The sequence below is a fragment of the Entelurus aequoreus genome, linkage group LG16 (genome assembly GCF_033978785.1).
Source record: "Entelurus aequoreus isolate RoL-2023_Sb linkage group LG16, RoL_Eaeq_v1.1, whole genome shotgun sequence".
In the NCBI taxonomy this organism is placed as follows: domain Eukaryota; kingdom Metazoa; phylum Chordata; class Actinopteri; order Syngnathiformes; family Syngnathidae; genus Entelurus; species Entelurus aequoreus.
The window spans coordinates 31,608,301-31,625,275 of record NC_084746.1 but is presented as its reverse complement, the minus strand read 5'-3'; the positions used below and the strand labels follow the sequence as shown (position 1 = coordinate 31,625,275).

General features: G+C 43.2%; 1 protein-coding gene across 1 annotated transcript in view; it reads right to left on the bottom strand.

Moving 5' to 3' along the window:
* LOC133631206 (dipeptidyl aminopeptidase-like protein 6) overlaps positions 1–7,740 on the bottom strand; it is a 144,866-nt gene extending 137,126 nt beyond the window's left edge. Inside the window, exon 1 of the mRNA XM_062023365.1 lies at positions 7,405–7,740. Within this exon, the coding sequence (XP_061879349.1) occupies positions 7,405–7,593 (189 nt within the window). The 5' untranslated portion in view covers positions 7,594–7,740. The remainder of the gene's footprint in view (positions 1–7,404) is intronic.
* Between the last annotated feature and the right edge of the window lie 9,235 nt (positions 7,741–16,975).

Below are 16,975 nucleotides of genomic sequence, written 5' to 3'. Positions count from 1 at the left end.
GCCGGGGGACATAGTCTTCCCAACGTGTCCTGGGTCTTCTCCGTGGCCTCCTACCGGTCGGACGTGCCCTAAACACCTCCCTAGGGAGGCGTTCGGGTGGCATCCTGACCAGATGCCCGAACCACCTCATCTGGCTCCTCTCGATGTGGAGGAGCAGTGGCTTTACTTTGAGCTCCCCCCGGATGGCAGAGCTTCTCACCCTATCTCTAAGGGAGAGCCCCGCCACCCGGCGGAGGAAACTCATTTCGGCCGCTTTTACCCGTGATCTTGTCCTTTCGGTCATAACCCAAAGCTCATGACCATAGGTGAGGATGGGAACGTAGATCGACCGGTAAATTCAGAGCTTTGCCTTGCGGCTCAGCTCCTTCTTCACCACAACGGACCGATACAGCGCCCGCATTACTGAAGACGCCGCACCGATCCGCCTGTCGATCTCACGATCCACTCTTCCCTCACTCGTGAACAAGACTCCGAGGTACTTGAACTCCTCCACTTGGGGCAAGATCTCCTCCCCAACCCGGAGATGGCACTCCACCCTTTTCCGGGCGAGAACCATGGACTCGGACTTGGAGGTGCTGATTCTCATCCCAGTCGCTTCACACTCAGCTGCGAACCGATCCAGTGAGAGCTGAAGATCTTGGCCAGATGAAGCCATCAGGACCACATCATCTGCAAAAAGCAGAGACCTAATCCCGCAGCCACCAAACCGGATCCCCTCAACGCCTTGACTGCGCCTAGAAATTCTGTCCATAAAAGTTATGAACAGAATCGGTGACAAAGGGCAGCCTTGGCGGAGTCCAACCCTCACTGGAAACGTGTCCGACTTACTGCCGGCAATGCGGACCAAGCTCTGACACTGATCATACAGGGAGCGGACCGCCACAATCAGACAGTCCGATACCCCATACTCTCTGAGCACTCCCCACAGGACTTCCCGAGGGACACGGTCGAATGCCTTTTCCAAGTCCACAAAGCACATGTAGACTGGTTGGGCAAACTCCCATGCACCCTCAAGGACCCTGCCGAGAGTATAGAGTTGGTCCACAGTTCCACGACCAGGACAAAAACCACATTGTTCCTCCTGAATCCGAGGTTCGACTATCCGGCGTAGCCTCCTCTCCAGTACACCTGAATAGACCTTACCGGGAAGGCTGAGGAGTGTGATCCCCCGATAGTTAGAACACACCCTCCGGTTCCCCTTTTTAAAGAGAGGAACCACCACCCCGGTCTGCCAATCCAGAGGTACCGCCCCCGATGTCCACGCAATGCTGCAGAGTCTTGTCAACCAAGACAGCCCCACAGCATCCAGAGCCTTAAGGAACTCCGGGCGGATCTCATCCACCCCCGGGGCCCTGCCACCGAGGAGCTTTTTAACTACCTCAGCAACCTCAGCCCCAGAAATAGGAGAGCCCACCACAGATTCCCCAGGCACTGCTTCCTCATAGGAAGACGTGTTGGTGGGATTGAGGAGGTATTCGAAGTATTCCCTCCACCGATCGACAACATCCGCAGTCGAGGTCAGCAGAACACCATCCTCACCATACACGGTGTTGATAGTGCACTGCTTCCCCTTCCTGAGGCGGCGGATGGTGGTCCAGAATCGCTTCGAAGCCGTCCGGAAGTCGTTTTCCATGGCTTCCCCGAACTCCTCCCATGTCCGAGTTTTTGCCTCCGCGACCGCTGAAGCCGCACACCGCTTGGCCTGTCGGTACCTGTCCGCTGCCTCAGGAGTCCTATGAGCCAAAAGAACCCGATAGGACTCCTTCTTCAGCTTGACGGCATCCCTCACCGCCGGTGTCCACCAACGGGTTCTAGGATTACCGCCACGACAGGCACCAACTACTTTGCGGCCACAGCTCCAATCAGCCGCCTCGACAATAGAGGTGCGGAACATGGTCCACTCGGACTCAATGAACAGCACTTCCCTCGTGACATGTTCAAAGTTCTTCCGGAGGTGGGAATTGAAACTCTCTCTGACAGGAGACTCTGCCAGACGTTCCCAGCAAACCCTCACAATGCGTTTGGGCCTGCCAGGTCTGTCCGGCATCCTCCCCCACCATCGCAGCCAACTCACCACCAGGTGGTGATCGGTAGAAAGCTCCGCCCCTCTCTTCACCCGAGTGTCCAAAACATGAGGCCGCAAATCCAAGAAAACGGAAATGCTGATTATCGGTCCTGCTAGACACCGACATCTATTTAATAATACCACCTTAACATTTGACAACCAAACAATTACACAAGGCGACGGTAAAGAATCTGGGTATTATCTTCGACCCAACTCTCTCGTTTGAGTCACACATTAAGAGTGTTACTAAAACGGCCTTCTTTCATCTCCGTAATATCGCTAAAATTCGTTCCATTTTGTCCACTAGGGACGCTGAGATCATTATCCATGCGTTCGTTACGTCTCGTCTCGATTACTGCAATGTATTATATTCGGGTCTCCCTATGTCTAGCATTAAAAGATTACAGTTGGTACAAAATGCGGCTGCTAGACTTTTGACAAAAACAAGAAAGTTTGATCATATTACGCCTATACTGGCTCACCTGCACTGGCTTCCTGTGCACTTAAGATGTGACTTTAAGGTTTTACAACTTACGTATAAAATACTACACGGTCTAGCTCCAGCCTATCTTGCCGATTGTATTGTACCATATGTCCCGGCAAGAAATCTGCGTTCAAAGAACTCCGGCTTATTAGTGATTCCCAGAGCCCAAAAAAAGTCTGCGGGCTATAGAGCGTTTTCTATTCGGGCTCCAGTACTCTGGAATGCCCTCCCGGTAACAGTTAGAGATGCTACCTCAGTAGAAGCATTTAAGTCCCATCTTCAAACTCATTTGTATACTCTAGCCTTTAAATAGACCCCCTTTTTAGACCAGTTGATCTGCTGTTTCTTTTCTTTTCTCCTCTGCTCCCCTCTCCCTTGTGGAGGGGGAGTTGCATAGGTCCGGTGGCCATGGATGAAGTGTTGGCTGTCCAGAGTCGGGACTCGGGGTGGACCGCTAGCCTGCGCATTGGTTGGGTACATCTCTGCGCTGCTGACCCGTCTCCGCTCGGGACGGTTTCCTGCTGGCCCCACTATGGACTGGACTTTCGCTGATGTGTTGGATCCACTGTGGACTGGACTTTCACAATATTATGTCAGACCCACTCGACATCCATTGCTTTCGGTCTCCCCTAGAGGGGGGGGGGGGGGGGGGGAAACCTCTCCAAGGTTTCTCATAGTCATTCACATCGACGTCCCACTGGGGAGAGTTTTTCCTTGCCCGTATGTGGGCTCTGTACCGAGGATGTCGTTGTGGCTCGTGCAGCCCTTTGAGACACTTGTGATTTAGGGCTATATAAATAAACATTGATTGATTGATTGATTGATATATTTATACATATACATACATACATACATACATACATACATACATACATACATACATACATACATACATACATACATACATACATACATATATATATATATATATATATATATATATATATATATATATATATATATATATATATATATATATATACATATAAATATACATATATATATATATATATACACACACACATATATACATATATATGTGTATATATACACTACCGTTCAAAAGTTTGGGGTCACCCAAACAATTTTGTGGAATAGCCTTCATTTCTAAGAACAAGAATAGACTGTCGAGTTTCAGATGAAAGTTATCTTTTTCTGGCCATTTTGAGCGTTTAATTGACCCCACAAATGTGATGCTCCAGAAACTCAATCTGCTCAAAGGAAGGTCAGTTTTGTAGCTTCTGTAACGAGCTAAACTGTTTTCAGATGTGTGAACATGATTGCACAAGGGTTTTCTAATCATCAATTAGCCTTCTGAGCCAATGAGCAAACACATTGTACCATTAGAACACTGGAGTGATAGTTGCTGGAAATGGGCCTCTATACACCTATGTAGATATTGCACTAAAAACCAGACATTTGCAGCTAGAATAGTCATTTACCACATTAGCAATGTATAGAGTGTATTTCTTTAAAGTTTAGACTAGTTTAAAGTTATCTTCATTGAAAAGTACAGTGCTTTTCCTTCAAAAATAAGGACATTTCAATGTGACCCCAAACTTTTGAACGGTAGTGTATGTCCACTGATGTTTAAAAACTCTACAGTCGGAGTCTATTTTACGTTTCCCAACGATTTCCCCATTTTTTTCCCTCGTGTAGTAAATGACTGAAAGAGCGTGCACGTGATGATGTCACGTTATCGATGGGAAAATGCATTTTGAGACAATATGATTTGCCTGAGTGGCGAGGACACCGTGAGAGTAACAAGTGGTAGAAAATGGGTTGATGAATGGGCTAGAAAGGACAAATAAAAAAATAAAAAAATAAAATAAAACTTTCTCGGGACTACCCGCGGGCCAGATTTTGGACGCTGGTGGGCCGTATCTGGCCCGCGGGCTGTAGTTTGGGGACCCCTGCTTTAGGTTGTCGTCCAATCTGATCTGACCAAAACATCTGGTCTTACTCGCTAGCAATATCTTGTAGCTAGAGATGCACATACTTTGGTTTTTCCAACCATGGGAATGAAGAAAGAGTTTGAAGGACGGTGCTGAGAAGAAGCGAATTATATGCTGCTACTCTGCACCATGAGGACGTTCAGGGTTTCCCGCAGCGTTTTGTTGTTAAGGCGGCCGCCTTAACAACAAAGAGCCCCCGCCTAAACTAACGTCTTAACAAGATCTCCAGCCACACATGCACATTTAAAAAACAATCTCTGTCCCCAAGCAAATGCATACACTGAGTGTCATACGCATGGCAAAATACTGGGGGCGCTGTAGCCTAGGACTTAAGACCATTTTAGCCAATCAGAAACATCCAAAACGTCATTTCCAGAAGCGGCATATAGCAAAAATGGCGGGTCATGGCAAGAAAGAATTATATATGTGGACTGACAGAAAAGTAGAGCTACTTGTAAGCATCGTTTTTGAGTTTAAAGTTAACAAAACTCAACAAAGTGTTGACTGGGAAACTTGCCAGTCCAAGTATGGTGACATTCTTACCCTATTTTGGAGCGGTACGGACTTGGAGGGACATCTGAGGAATTTCCTCATCGGAAAGAGAACATCACAAAAACAACTATTGACACTAAACTGAAAGCGATTCGTGGAAAGTACAGACAAGCAGTCGACGCAGGTGGAAGAAGTGGTTACGATTGCTGTACTTTGAACTATGCGAGCAGATCTGTGGCGGTTCTCCATCAACTACATCCATTCAATTTGGAATAGAAACATCAGATATTGACACAAGCTCTCACAGGAGTTCGGATTCTCCATTCACCCTTGACAGCCTGGTCACAGACAAAGACTTGACGAATGATGTACAAGAGCAGCAAGATTCCAATAGAAGCAATCCACAATCTTCTGTGGTGAGAGAAAGAAGAGCTCTACTTCAGGTATGTGGGCGCTAACTTCATTGCTAGGAAGGTATATTGTTAAAAGGCAGATAGATGTTGTATATCTGGGGCATCAAAACATTTTTTATATGAACGGCACTGCAATTACAAATGCTCTCAGATGACCACTTTCAACAATGTGGAATCATATTTTGCCCATTTGTTTTAACATTATCATTGTTTGACAACAGTGTGACAAAAACACCTTCTTTGGAATCAGAAGTCAAGATGGCAAGCATATATTAAAGTTCAGCTGTTTTAGATGTATTCAAATAGGGTTGTATTAAAAATGCTTTGAGTAGTTTCTTGTAGTAACTAATATTGAGTTAAGTAACACTGCAGTTGCATTAAAAAAAAAAAATTCTGTCAAAATTAAAATACCTCCAAGTGCTTTATTGACACACATTGTCATGTTGTAAATGACATGTCACTATCTTACACTTGTGCTAAAGTGGGTTTATCCCAAATAATGTATTCAGGATTATTGAATGTAATTTTGTAGAAATCCTTATAAAAAAGATTTTTTTTTTCACTAGACAAAACTCAACAGCCACAAGCACAACTGACTAAAACGAAACTTTCAATCGAGACAAAAAAGTTAAAGTTAAAGTACCAATTATTGTCACACACACACTAGGTGTGGCGAAATTATTCTCTGCATTTGACCCATCACCCTTGATCACCCCCTGGGAGGTGAGGGGAGCAGTGAGCAGCAGCGGTGGCCATGCCTGGAAATCATTTTTGGTGATTTAACCCCCAATTCCAACCTTTGATGCTGAGTGCCAAGCAGGAAAGTAATGGCTCCCATTTTTATAGTCTTTGGTATGACTCGGCCGGGGTTTGAACTCACGACCTACCGATCTCAGGGCGGACACTCTAACCAAGTTGCTGAATGCAGTAGAAGAAGACGTCCAGATAAAGAAGAGACTTCTGGACATGATGGAGACATCAGAGAAGCGATCGTCTGACAATTTAGACAAACTAACATCAAATTACTAAGTGAAAATATTGACTTACTAAGTCATAATAATGACATACTTAGTATCTCAGGTAACTAGGACTGTTTTGTGTTTTGTTTATACTTTACGGAAAAAATATTGAGATATATATCGTATATCGCCATTCTGCAAATGGAGCGGAAAACACAACCAAAAATTGTAGGCTTCATTATTTCTTTAATATTTTAATTTATTATAAGATATTGTTATTTGGTTATTTTTTTAATAAACAATGTGTTCAATGTAATCAGAGTCTGTAGTCTATTGCCCCCCCCCAGGCTGTGGTGGCAGTGATGAGGTGGAGGCCGAGTTACACTGGTGAGATTATCCTCTGCATTTGACCCATCACCCTCACCCCCTGGGAGGTGAGGGGAGCAGTGAGCAGCAGCGTTGGCCGTGCCCGGGAATCATTTTTGGTAATTTAACCCCCAATTCCAACCCTTGATGCTGAGTGCCAAGCAGGGAGGTAACAGGTCCCATTTTTATAGTCTTTGGTAGTAGGCTAATATAGACACTTACATCATGTGTTGCCTTTATTCTAACACTTATATAAGACTTTTTATTGTTTGCGGCTCCAGCCAGATTTTCTTTTTTGTATTTTTGGTTCAATATGGCTCTTTCAACATTTTGGGTTGCAGACCCCTGTCTTAAGGCAACAATTGTTCACATTGTTGCAGTTTTCTTTATAAATGAAATCTTTGTATGAGTCGCTCAAATGCTGCCCTATTTTGCATTTACTCCCCATAACTACACATCCAGGTCATAACTTAAGGTGTATTAAAGCACACCATCTGATGCACTTCAGCATGCATCCACGCAGGTACACGCCTCAAACGTGACAAGTCATTCATCATTATCTCTCACCATCACATCAACTTTCAAAATAAAAGCCGCAACGATGGCCTCCACTTGTGGAGCTTCGGACAAGACATGATGAGAAAGAGGAAAAATTAAAGAAAAGTCTTACGTCTTCATCTTCTCGCATGCATTTCTTGCGGCACTGGACGTGGCTGAGCCGCGCGTCCGCCAGGGACGCGGGGTTCTTGCTCTCCTCGTCCGCCACCTGCGCGCCGAGCAGGCGGCTGGCCTCAGGGGGCTGCGGGAAGGAATTGGCGGTGTTGATCTTCCCGGTGAATCTCTGGTACAACGAAGCCATGTCGGCGGCGGGGTCCCGCACAGGGAGCGGGGTCGTGCCGGAGGAGAGTCAGCCCGCAATGCTCATGGTGGCTCCCGCAGCCTGGAGTGATAGATGCGTGTAATATTGGCACAGATGTCCTCTTCAGCTTTGTCCGTGTGCTGCGCGTCCTCCTCTGCATGCACGCCACGTTGTCTCCCCTCCTCTCTCCCCTGCCGCCTCACAGACAGGCGAGAGGCGGAGGAGCCCGCTTTGCCATCACATGAACGGGGTCCTGCGTGCACAATGGCGGGGCGAGGCGGAAAAAAGGTGTGCGGGAGGGCTGATTTGAACGTGGACGTGACCCCCGGCATTGACGCAAAGAAGGACGCGCGTACTCTGGGCGCGCACACGCACTCTGCATAAGAAGCCTTCTTTAACCTTTGCAACATCGTTATATTGCATATATATATATTATTTTAATTGTTATAAATGAGTCATGGAATTGTCGCAGAACTAGTTCATTATTATGGACCCACGCAGGCAGACAGGACGGAGTTCGAGTGCCTCTCTGTGGCGACAGGTTGCCAGATGTCACCGGAGAAGTCACCAAACCATGCCTATGTGTAAACGTCTAACAATGCAGCGTGTCTAATTTTATATTCGTAGGGGGAGAAATTCTTTATACAAAACCCAAAACCAGTGAAGTTGGCACATTGTGTAAATCAACCAATCATCAATCAATCAAAGTTGATTTATATAGCCCAGGGGTCGGCAACCTTTACCACTCAAAGAGCCATTTTGGCAAGTTTCACACATTAAAGAAAGTAATGGGAGCCACAAAAATGTTTTTAAAATTTAAAATGAAAAACACCGCATACAAAGCTTACATGCTTTGTGCTATGTTAACCAGGGGTCTCAGACACACGCACCGGCACGCACTACAATGTGGGAATTGGATGTTAGTGCAGCCCGCGAGTTTTGGATGAATGTCGCTTGCGTCACACTTGCCAACCTCTCATTTTTCCCGGGAGACTCCCGAATATCAGAGCGTGATGACACTGCATTTGGCGCCCTCTACAGTCTGCCCAATCATTGTACCTGCTCGGCCACAAGTGGAATGCAGCTTTAGCTTACTCACGTAAGAGACAGCAAGGCTACTAACTCAGCAGCCACACATCTTACACTGACGGTACCAATACCCAGAATCCCATGCAGCCCTAACTCTTCCGCTCAACCAACCACGAAGAGGGGGGGGGGGGTTGATGTGTGGGGGGATTTGGTGGTAGCGGGGTGTATAATGTAGACCGGAAGAGTTAGGACTGCATGGGATTCTGGGTAATGGTTGTGTTGTGTTTATGTTGTGTTACAGTGGGATGTTCTCCAGAAATGTGTTTTTCATTCTTTTTTGGTGTGGGTTCACAGTGTGGCGCATATTTGTAACGTAACAATGTTGAAGTTGTTTGATACGGCTACCGTCAGTGTAAGCTGTGTGGCTGATGAGTAACTATGCTTTGCTGTCTCCTGTGTGAGCAAGTAATAACAACATACAACATGTGGCTGGCCTGGCATGCTGTAAGTAAATGCTATAGAGGACAATTACTGCAGTGCAATTAGGGCACGCCCTTTATATAGTAATTAGAGTGTTAATAGAATTATTTTTCCCTGGGAGTAGTCTATGAGAGACACTGACATCCATAAGTCTCCTGGGAAAATCGAGGGGGTCGGCATGCATGTAGCTGAGCCGCATCAGAGTGGTCAAGGAGCCGCATGCGGCTCCGGAGCCGCGGGTTGCCGACCCCTGATATAGCCCTAAATCACGAGTGTCTCAAAGAGCTGCACAAGCCACAGCGACATCCTCGGCTCAGATCCCACATCAGGGCAAGAAAAAACTCAACCCAATGGGATACAATGAGAAACCTTGGAGGGGACCGCAGATGTGGGGACCTCCACGAAGGAGAGGGGGGGGGGCAGAGCAGAAAAAGAGACGCCAGATCAACTGGTCTAAAAGGGGGGTCTATTTAAAGCAGGGGTGTCAAACTCATTTTAGATGGGGGGCCACATGGAGAGAAATCTACTTCCAAGTGGGCCGGACTGGTAAAATCACGGCACGATAACTTAAAAATAAAGACAACTTCAGATTGTTCTCTTTGTTTAAAAATAGAACAAGCACATTCTGAAATTGTACAAATCATAATGTTGTTAGGTTTTTTATTACACTTGCATGTTGCGCTTAATAGTATTCTATCTTTATTTGTCGTTATTTATGTTTTCTGAATAAATTATGTGATAATGTTCATCAGTCAACTCATTGGTGTTAATTTTTAATCAATAAAGATAAAAATATGATATCAAAATCAAATTACAGGTTGTTATTTATGTAGTTTGATCAATTTCTTCGACTGATGTACTAACATCTAGTGGACACATTTACAACAGCTGTTCAGGTTAATTTTTATACTTAGCAAACTCATCCCGCGGGCCGGATAAAACCTGTTCGTGGGCCTGATCCGGCCCTCGGGCCGTACGTTTGACACCCCTGATTTAAAGGCTAGAACAGGGGTGTCCACACTTTTTCTGCAGGCGAGCTACTTTTCAATTGACCAACTCGAGGGGATCTACCACATTCATATATATAATTTATATTGATTTATTTATAAAAGAGACGTTTTTGTTAACAAGTTAAGGGTGTTCAATGATAATACAAGCATGTTTAACACATATAGATTCCTTTCTTTCATGAAGACAATAATATAAGTTGGTGTATTACCTGATCCTTATGACTTGCATCGATTGGAATCAGACAGTAGTGCTGATAACATCCACCTTTTCAAATGGAGAAGATATAAAGTTCTCCTTTCTGTCCAATACCACATGAAAGTGGTTGGTTTTTGGCATCTTATTTGTCCAGCTTCCATACTCGTTTTTTATACACTTCACAAGAAATACATTGACGGCAAACTCCGTAGCTTGTTGGCTTGTGTGTGCTCTCGCTTCCTGAGACTCTTATTTTGTTAGCGCAGGCTCCTGCTGCTTCATCCTTGAAGCAGCACTTTTATTGTGAAGACAGGAACTGTGCAGTCAGCCTTTAGGGTTTTGACAGCAGGTACGGCGCAAGAGTCTATAGAAATAAAAAGTGTTTCTCACCCTCTTCTCTGTCATTTTTTCTTAATAATGATCTCGCTGCAATCAGTGTCATCTCACAAGACCCTCATGTGCCGTGAATGTCAATCAAGTGACGAAAGTGACGTCATAGTGAAGATTGATGATCGCTCATTTTTAGGTCTGTTTTTTTAATGCCTGGCTGGCGATCGACTGACACACCCGCTATGATCGACCGGTAGCTCGCGATCGACGTAATGGGCACCCCTGGGCTAGAGTATAAATGAGTTTTAAGATGGGACTTAAATGCTTCTACTGAATCGTAAATAAAAACAGAATACAATGATTTGCAAATGCTTTTTAACCTATATTCAATTGAATAAACTGCAAAGACAAGACACTTAACATTCAAACTGGTAGACTTTGTTATTCTTTTGCAAATTATTAGCTCATTTGGAATTAGATGCCTGCAACATGTTTCAAAAAAGCTGGCACAAGTGGCAAAAAAGACTGAAAAAGATGAGGAATGCTCATCAAACGCTTATTTGGAACATCCCACAGGTGAACAGGCTAATTGGGAACAGGTGGGTGCCATGATTGGGTATAAAAGCAGCCTCCATGAAATGCTCGGTCATTCACAAACAAGGATGGGTCGAGGGTCACCACTTTGTGAACAAATGCGTGAGCAAATTGTCCAACAGTTTAAGAACAACATTTCTCAACAAGCTATTGCAAGGAATTTAGGGAGTTCACCTTCTACGGTTTGTAATATCATTTAAAGGTTCAGAGAATCTGGAGAAATCACTGCTGGTACATGTGACAAGTCATTCTTCATTATCTCTCACCATCACTGGAAAAAGCTACAACTTTCAAAATAAAAGCCGCAACGATGGCCTCCACTTGTGGAGCTTTGGACAAGAAATTATGAGAAAGAGGAAAAATAAAATAAAAGTCTTACGTCTTCATCTTCTCACATGCATTTCTTGCAGCAAGGCCGAAAACCAACATTGAATGCCCGTGACATTCGATCCCTCAGGTTGTACTGCATCAACAAGCGACATCAGTGTGTAAAGGATATCACCACATGGGCTCAGGAACACTTCAGAAACCCACTGTCAGTAACTACAGTTGGTCGCTACATCTGGAAGTGCAAGTTAAAACTCTACTATGTAAAGCGAAAGCCATTTATCAACAACACCCAGAAACGCCGCCAGCTTCGCTGGGCCCGAGCTCATCTAAGATGGACTTATGCAAAGTGGAAAAGTGTTCTGTGATCTGACGAGTCCACATTTCAAATTGTTTTGGAAACTGTGGACGTAGTGTCCTCCGGACCAAAGAGGAAAATAACCATCCGGATTGTTATAGGTGCAAAGTTCAAAAGCCAGCATCTGTGATAGTATGGGGGTGTATTAGAGCCCAAAGCATGGGTAACTTACACATCTGTGAAGGCACCATTAATGCTGAAAGGTACATACAGGTTTTGGAGCAACATATGTTGCTATCCAAGCAACGTCTTTTTCATGGACACCCCTGCTTATTCCAGCAAGATAATGCCAAGCCACATTCTGCACGTGTTACAACAGCGTGGCTTTGTAGACTGTTGAACAACTTAAGCTGTACATCAAGCAAGAATGGTAAATAATTCCACCTGAAAAGCTTCAAAAATTGGTCTGTTGGTTTTAGTGTTGTTAAAAGGAAAGGCCATGTAACACCAGTGGTTAAAATGCCCCTGAGCCCACTTTTTTGCAATGTGTTGCTGCCATTAAATTTAAAGTTAATGATTATTTGCAAAAAAAAAATTAGTTTCTCAGTTCAAACATTAAATATCTTGTCTTTGCAGTCTATTCAATTGAATATAGGTTGAAAAGGATTTGCAAATCATTGCATTCTGTTTTTATTCACGATTTACACAACGTACCAACTTCACTGGTTTTGGAGTTTATTACATTTTACCACTTTAATTTCAATACGCAAAACCGTGAAAAGTGGACACTCTTTTCAACGTATAGGAATATAAAGTATTACTTCGAAACAGCGAGGTGAGCTGCTGTGAAATTATGGATGAGTGGAACGACGGTAAACCACATCAAATACTATTTACTTTGTAAAAGTAGTCAGCGACACGTCATTTGTGAAGTTCAGTCTCAAACAAATGCTAATGCGAACGCTAAATCTGATGCGTTTATGTTGTCGCCGTGGGATAAACACTGACATTTATTTTTTATTTACAGCTGAAATGGACCATAAGGACTCGCCTGACCCTCATGAATTCATCATTTACTCCAGGGACCACTTCATGACTGGACATAAGCCTGACTTTTTATGTTAAATCCGTTACACTTTGTTTGTCAAATATATTGTTGTGTGTATTATTGCTTTGCATTTCATTTACTTACACTTTATTAACAGAAATATGACCTAATGTCTGTTTATTTACATGGTATCACTGTAGAAATAAACTGTACCACTTATTCAGCAGCCTGGTATATAAACTACTCTGAACTGTGAAATGCGAGTGAAAACCAAAAAAACAAACTTCTACGGGAACTTAATGTTCTTGAACTTTTGATGGAGAAAAGCCTATGGATACTTCTGCTTTCAGAAAATGTTGGCTTTTTTTTCCCAATAGCTTTGTGAATTTCTATCCTAAATATCGTAAAGCCAGGATTGTGTTGGAGTTGCTCTATTTTCTTTTACTGGATTATTTAACATTCTGAGATTTTTTTGTGAGTACAATTTAAAAAATAAATTTTTGAAAAGTTATTATTATTTATATACCAAGTAGTATATTACGAGAATCGATTCTGAATCGATTTGTCACCCCAAGAATCCGAATCGAATCGTGAGCTGCCCAAAATATTCCCACCTATTCTGCTGAACAAGCTGTACACTGACTACCTTATTTTTCGGACTATAAGGTGCACTTAAAATCCTTTCATTTTCTCAAAACTCGACAGTGCGCCTTATAACCCGCTGCGTCTAATGTACGGAATAATTTTGGTTGTGCTTACCGACCTCAAACTATTGTATTTAGTACATGGTGAAATGATAAGTGTGACCAGTAGATGGCAGTCACACATAAGAGATAGGTGTAGACTGCAATATGACTCAAGTAAACAACACCAAAATTGTATAAGTTCCATTGAAAATATAGAACATTACACACGCCACTCAAAAATCCATTAAAATGTTTTAGTACGACTTTGGTAAGCTATCAAGTCGCACCGCTTGATGGATTGTACTGTGCTTCAACATACGAGTATTATTTTTGAGTGTATAAGGTAAGACATTATCTGGCGTTTTGTTTCACAATATTATGCAAAAGCAACTTTTCTTACCTTCTGGTACCTGCTGATCTGTATTTGGGATCTGCATAAGTCCTGAAAATTTGCACAAGTCCGCCTTTGTAGTTGGTACCGACGCCGTAGTCAGTAAGCTTCTTCTTTTTCCTATACCTACTTGTTATGGGACATTCATCCTCCGCTGTTGCCATATATAATATAAAGTAGCGTAAAGTTCTTACTTATATCTGTCAGTAAAATCACCATGAAAGTGCTAAAACATACCGGTGTAGTGAGTTTACATTATTCACCCAAGGAACTTTAGTTATTAGAGGATTGCGGTCGGACGGTTTTTCACGGGACACTTTTCCGGCGTTGTTGCAGTAGTGAACCACGGATGAGAAGATGCTGCTCCGTTGTTGATTTAAGTAAAGTCTGAATGTCATTAAAACAGTAGGCTCCATTTTATTTGTCACTTCTTCGACTCCCGTCCTTGCACGCTACAACAAAGATGACGGGGAGAAGACGCTGTCAAAAGTGAGCCACGTAAATAAGATTGCCCACAAAACGGCGCATCCTGAAGCGACTGTCAGAAAGCTGCTTGAAGATAATCTGTAAAACATAATCTATGCAACATTTTGACCAAAGAACCACCATCACATGTTATGTAGACCACAGGGAAGTGTTTTACATTTAGAAAAAAAGAATAACATGACCCCTTTAATGCGCCCTATAATCCAGTGCGCCTTTTGTATGAAATAAGACCTGACGAGACCTGCTCATCGGCAATGCGCCTTATAATTCGGTGCGCCCTATGGTCCGGAAAATACAGTACTTGAAACGTGGAGTATACAAGGTACATTTCGTATTGTCCCTTACGTTTTGATGAAAACTTTAGTGAAGTTCCAAATGCATTCATGCAAAGACACTGTCAGAAATTCTTCATCTAACTGAACTCCGCTTCACGCTCACGTTTATGAAAATGATCTCTGCCTCCCTGAACATCTGCACTTTTCCATTTTTTTTTTTTGTCTTTCGCAGCTCTAGTCATCAGGAGTCCACAAGTGTATTTACTTCACACACTCCATTGCAGATGATTTTATGGCTCACAGAGCAGCTCGGTGCTGGAAAAGGAAAATGACTTCCAATCGCTGCCTTTCTCCCCACCAACCCTTCGGAATCTATCTCATCACCAGGGACGGCGGATATTTGTTGGGAATTGGGTCATCTTCACAGCAGGACCATTACGGCTCAGGGCGTCCTGTCGAATCCGACTGCAAAGCGTAGTCAAGGTGACTGCATTAGCAGAAATGAAGAACTTGTTATTTTTCTACTGATTTTGACCAAATTTTTCGATTGAAAATAATGGGTATAATAATTGTCAGTTGCAGGGTCTGAGTGCTGCACTCTAACATTCTAAACTGTCTTACAAGTGTAAGACCTAGTATTTTTCGCACCATTGGGCGCATCGGATTAAAAGGCGCTTTGCCGATGAGCGGGTCTAGTCAGGTCTATTTTCATACAAAAGGCGCACCGGATTATAAAGCGAAAAGTGTGGTGAAAGTGTTGCATAGATTATGTTTTACAGACCATCTTCAAGTCGCTTTCTGAGTGTCTCTTCAGGATGCGCCGTTTTGTGGGCGGTCTTATTTACTTGGCTCACCTTCGACAGCGTCTTTTATCCGTCATCTTTGTTGTAGCGGTGTAGCGTGCAAGGACGGGTGTGGAAGAAGTGTCAAAAGATGGAGCTAACTGTTTTAATGACACTCAGACTTTACTTAAATCAATAACGGAGCATCATCTTCTCATCTGTGGCTCAATAATGCAAAACAAACGCCGGAAATGTATCCCGTGAAAAAACGTCCGACTGGAACCCTCTAATAACTAAAGTTCCGTGGGTGAATTATGTAAACACGCTACAGTTTTTAGTGCTTTGATAGCTAGTCTACTGACAGATAGAAGTAAGAACTTTACACTACTTTATATTACAAATGGCAAAAGCGAGAGAAAAAGACGAAGTTTATCGACTACGGTGTCGGCACAGACTACAATGGTGGACGCGCTCAAATTTTCAGTACTTATGCAGATCCCAAATACAGATAAGCAGGCACCAGAAGGTAAGAAAAGTTGGTTTTGCATAATATTGCGAAACAAAACGCCAGATAATGTCTGCTAATAGGTGCCATTTTGCGGTCCTTATACACGCACCATAATAATAATGTTTAGTGCGCCGACAATCCATCAAGCGGTGCAGCTTCATAGCTTACCGAAGTCATACTAAAAACATTTTGACAGATTTTTGAGCGCCGTGTGTAATGTTCTATGTTCTCAATGGAACATTTTAAAGTTTTGGTGTTGTTTACTGGCGTCGTCTTGCAGTTTACAAGTATCTCTTATGTGTGACTGCCATCTACTGGTCACACTTATCATTACACCATGTACCAAATAAAATAGCTTCGGTCGGTAAGCACAACCAGAAGTATGCAGTACATTAGGCGCATCGGTTTATAAGGCGCACTGTCGATTTTTGAGAAAATGAAAGGATTTTAAGTGAGCCTTATAGTCCGAAAAATACGGTAATTTAATTACGAGTGAAACTAAGGGAAATGTGCTTGGGACGAGAGTCTATTTACCTTTACTTCCTCCTGGTATATTTCGGACCGAGTTCGAAGAAGTCTGGTTCGATGGTTATCCTCACACTTTTCGACTTTGTGAGAACACGTATACACTAGGGCTGCAACCAACGATTAAATTGATAATAAATTAATCTGTCGATTATTACTTCGATTAATCGATTAATAATTGGATAAAAGAGACAAACTACATTTCTATCCTTTCCAGTATTTTATTGAAAAAAAACAGCATACTGGCGCCATTTTATTTCAACTTGCCAAATAAAACAAGGAACATTTTACAAAAATGCACACTTTTGACACCCCTGCTATAGATAATAAAAAAATTAATCTGATAAATCTATGGATAAAAAGCAGAGCCTGACGACGCACGCGCGTTTATCACAACTCTCTCGCTCTCTCTGTTTC